Source organism: Colobus angolensis, unplaced genomic scaffold, assembly GCF_000951035.1.
Source record: "Colobus angolensis palliatus isolate OR3802 unplaced genomic scaffold, Cang.pa_1.0 Scaffold96, whole genome shotgun sequence".
NCBI lineage: Eukaryota > Metazoa > Chordata > Mammalia > Primates > Cercopithecidae > Colobus > Colobus angolensis.
In genome coordinates, this window is record NW_012123598.1 from 2,223,539 (window position 1) to 2,227,145 (window position 3,607).

The 3,607-nt window shown below is 60.4% G+C and overlaps 1 protein-coding gene across 1 annotated transcript in view; it reads left to right on the forward strand.

The window, feature by feature from the left end:
• ISOC2 (isochorismatase domain containing 2) overlaps positions 1-3,402 on the forward strand; it is a 12,729-nt gene extending 9,327 nt beyond the window's left edge. Inside the window, exons 5-8 of the mRNA XM_011932584.1 lie at positions 492-759; positions 1,065-1,135; positions 1,294-1,411; positions 3,011-3,402. Of these exons, the coding sequence (XP_011787974.1) occupies positions 492-759; positions 1,065-1,135; positions 1,294-1,411; positions 3,011-3,091 (538 nt within the window). The 3' untranslated portion in view covers positions 3,092-3,402. The remainder of the gene's footprint in view (positions 1-491; positions 760-1,064; positions 1,136-1,293; positions 1,412-3,010) is intronic.
• Positions 3,403-3,607: the final 205 nt, after the last annotated feature.

Here is a 3,607-nt window from a genome sequence, read left to right on the forward strand (position 1 = left end):
CCCTCAGACCCAGGATCCAGGCTCAGCCCCCCACCCTCAGACCCAGGATCCAGGCTCAGCCCTTCACCCTCAGACCCAGGATCCAGGCTCAGCCCCCTACCCTCAGACCCAGGATCCAGGCTCAGCACCCCCACCCTCAGACCCAGGATCCAGGCTCAGCACCCCCACCCTCAGACCCAGGATCCAGGCTGAGCCCTCTACCCTCAGACCCAGGATCCAGGCTCAGCCCTCCACCCTCAGACCCAGGATCCAGGCTCAGCCCTCCACCCTCAGACCCAGGATCCAGGCTCAGCCCTCCACCCTCAGACCCAGGAGTCCAGGCCCAACTCTTCCTCCTTCAGATTCAGGAGTCCAGGCCCACTTCCTCTTCCCTCAGACCCAGGAGTCCAGGCCCAGCCCCTCCTCCCTCAGACCCAGGAGTCCAGGCTCCAGCTCCACCTCCCTCAGACCCAGGAGTCCAGGCCCAGCCCCTCCTCCCTCAGACCCAGGAGTCCAGGCCCAGCTCCTCTTCCCTCAGACCCTGACCTTTCTTCCCCGTCACTGGCACAGGTGGCCCGGCTGCTGGAGGTGCCAGCCTTGCTGACGGAACAGTACCCACAAGGCCTGGGCCCCACAGTGCCCGAGCTGGGGGCTGAGGGCCTTCGGCCACTGACCAAGACCTGCTTCAGCATGGTGCCTGCCCTGCAGCAGGAGCTGGACAGCCGGCCCCAGCTGCGTTCTGTGCTGCTCTGTGGCATTGAGGCACAGGCCTGCATCTTGGTGAGATGCTGACTGACCCCAGGGGTCCCTCATTCTCACCTGGGACCCCCATCCTAAATAGAACCTCCTTCCCTGACTGGAAACCTCCACTTCCCTGTAGGACCCACATCCTGACCTGGGCCCTGTCTTCTCACATGCGGTCCCCATCCTATCTTGGATCCCCTTCTGACCTGGGGGCCCCTTGCTCTGATCCAAGCCTCCCTCCTCCCCATTCTGGGCCCCTAATTCTGACTCAGCATCCCCAGTTCCTTACCCAGGACCCCTGTTCTTATCTGGGATTGGCCCTGACCTCTCTCTACTCACAGAACACAACCCTGGACCTCCTGGACCGGGGGCTGCAGGTCCACGTGGTGGTGGACGCGTGCTCCTCACGCAGGTGAGAGCGCCCTCCCGGGGTGGGTGCACTTGGGGGCCATCAGGGGTTCCCAGGAAGGGCCACAGGCGGCATTCCCACTCCCATCAGGGTGCCAGCATGTCTGGCTGTCTAGGCCGTGGCATCCACACCAACCTTCCCTCCCTCCCTCCTATTCACAGCCAGGTGGACCGGCTGGTGGCGCTGGCCCGCATGAGACAGAGTGGTGCCTTCCTCTCCACCAGCGAAGGGCTCATTCTGCAGCTGGTGGGTGATGCCGCCCACCCGCAGTTCAAGGAGGTAATGCCCTCGCGGCCGCCCCCACCTCCCCTGCATCTGACAAAGGTCTTGTCTTTGGGCTCTGGGAATACATTCCGGCACCACCAGGCTGCCGCCTCCAGGGGGAGCCAGGTTCTGGAGGGGAGGCTGCTGGTCACGGTCACCGCCATAAATCCATGAAAGGAGCCTGCAGATGGACCACAAGGACCACAAAGAACGATGAAATGGGGGAGGCGATCCAGAGGGTCAGGGCACGGAGGAGGGGGTTTGTATTGGAGGGTCTGGGGGGCGTCCTGGAGCAGGTGACTTTAGAATGAACTGAAGGAGGGCAGGACCAGGCAGACACTGGGAAAGAACAGGTCAGCAGAGACCCTGTAGATAGAAGCCTCTTGACCTGTCCACACCTATCCCCAACTCTCCATCTCCTCCACCTCTGCCCCTTCCGGCCCAGGTGCCCCTCCTCCAGTTTCTCAGACTCCACACCCATCCCCAAGTGGCTGCCCTGCTACCAGGGTCAGCAAGGTACTGGGCCCCCCTGCTTCAAGCCCTTGGCCCTCAGGATGCTGGAGAGGCCCCAGACCTTGACATTCCCAGGCCCTCCCAGGTCTGCTCCTTGCCTGCCTTCTAGTTCAGCTCTGTGAAACATTCACTGAGCACCTACTCCATGCCAGCCACTGTGGTGAGCCCTGGAGTCTGCATCAATCCATGTTCAATCACACATTGTGACCCCCAGCTGGGGCGGGAGTTGCAGAGGGATGAACGAGAGTGGCAGGGGTGGCCCTGAATTCTGACCTGCAGGGGAAGGGAACATCAGGCTCACCCCCAGGGCAGGGGGACTGAACTTTCTTTGTCCAAAGAGCTGTAGCAGGTCACGATGAGCACTGGGCAGGAGGAGCCAGCACCCTGTCTTCACACAGGAGCCAGAGCCCAAAGGTTTGGGATTTCAGCCATGGGCAGCCATCAGGGTTTGATGCAGGGGAGCTGGCCATATCAGATTGGCAGTTTACAAAGTTCATTCCGGCACTGTGTGACCAATGGATTAGGGAGTGTGGCATAGAGGGGAGGAGGGAGACCTGTCAGTAAGGAGGTTAATTTGGGCACCCAGGCAAGCGGTGATGAGGCAGTGGGGATGTAGGCTTTTTTTTTTTTCTTTGTTATTATTATTTTTATTTTCTGGAGATAAACTTGCTGGGACTTGCTGATGGATGAAATGCGGTTGGTTGCTCATGTCTATCTAAGAGGCAGTTGGATAGATGAGTCTGGAGTTCAGGGGCAAAGTCCAGGCTGGATTTGGGAGTTGAGGGCCCAGAAGAGGGATGGGAGAGATGAGGTTACCTAAGAAGAGGAAGGTGTAGATAAGAAGCCCTGGCACAGAACTGTCCACCCTTAGTGGTCCAAGCCAGCAAAGCAGACCAAGATGGTGGACAGTTAGGAGCTCAACCAGTCATGTGTAATGAAAGGGAGGCCCCAGAAAAAGTCTTGAGAAGAGGGAGTGTTGTCTTGGGCAGCTGCTGGCCATAAGATCTCAGAGATGAAGACGGAGAGGTGTCCCTCAGATTTGTCATCCGTGGAGATCAGGACCCTAGACTCTTCCTGTCCCATCTCCCTCTGCCCCTACAGATCCAGAAGCTCATCAAGGAGCCCGCCCCAGACAGCGGACTGCTGGGCCTCTTCCAAGGCCAGAACCCCCTCCTCCACTGAACTCCAACCCTGCCTTGAGGGAAGACCACGACAGTGGAAGCGCGTTCCCCCCATCCCTGGATCCCAAGAGTGGTGCGATCCACCAGGAGTGCCGCCCCCTTGGGGGGAGGGAGGTAGGGTGCTGCCCTTCCATTGGACAGCTGCTCCCGGAAATGCAAATAAGACTCCTGAAAGCTGGGTGGGAATTGGCTGAGCCGAGGTGGAGGCGGGGCTCGGCCCCGGGCCACTTCACGGGGCGGGAAGGGGAGGGGAAGAAGAGTCTCAAACTGTGGGACACGGACTCGCAGAATAAACATACATGTGGCTGTGGACCAAACCATTCTTGGGTTGGGGGGGATCCCGGGGGCGACTGGGGGCTGCATGAGGGAGAAAGCGGGGTCCCCAGCAGGTGGGGAGGGGGAGGTACCTCTTCTCGGCTCGAAGCCGGCGCGAGGCAAAGGCGAGGGCTGGCGGTTGACACATCTGCACCGACGCGGCGCATCTGCCCGGAGGAGAACTGCGGCCGGGGTCGCCCCC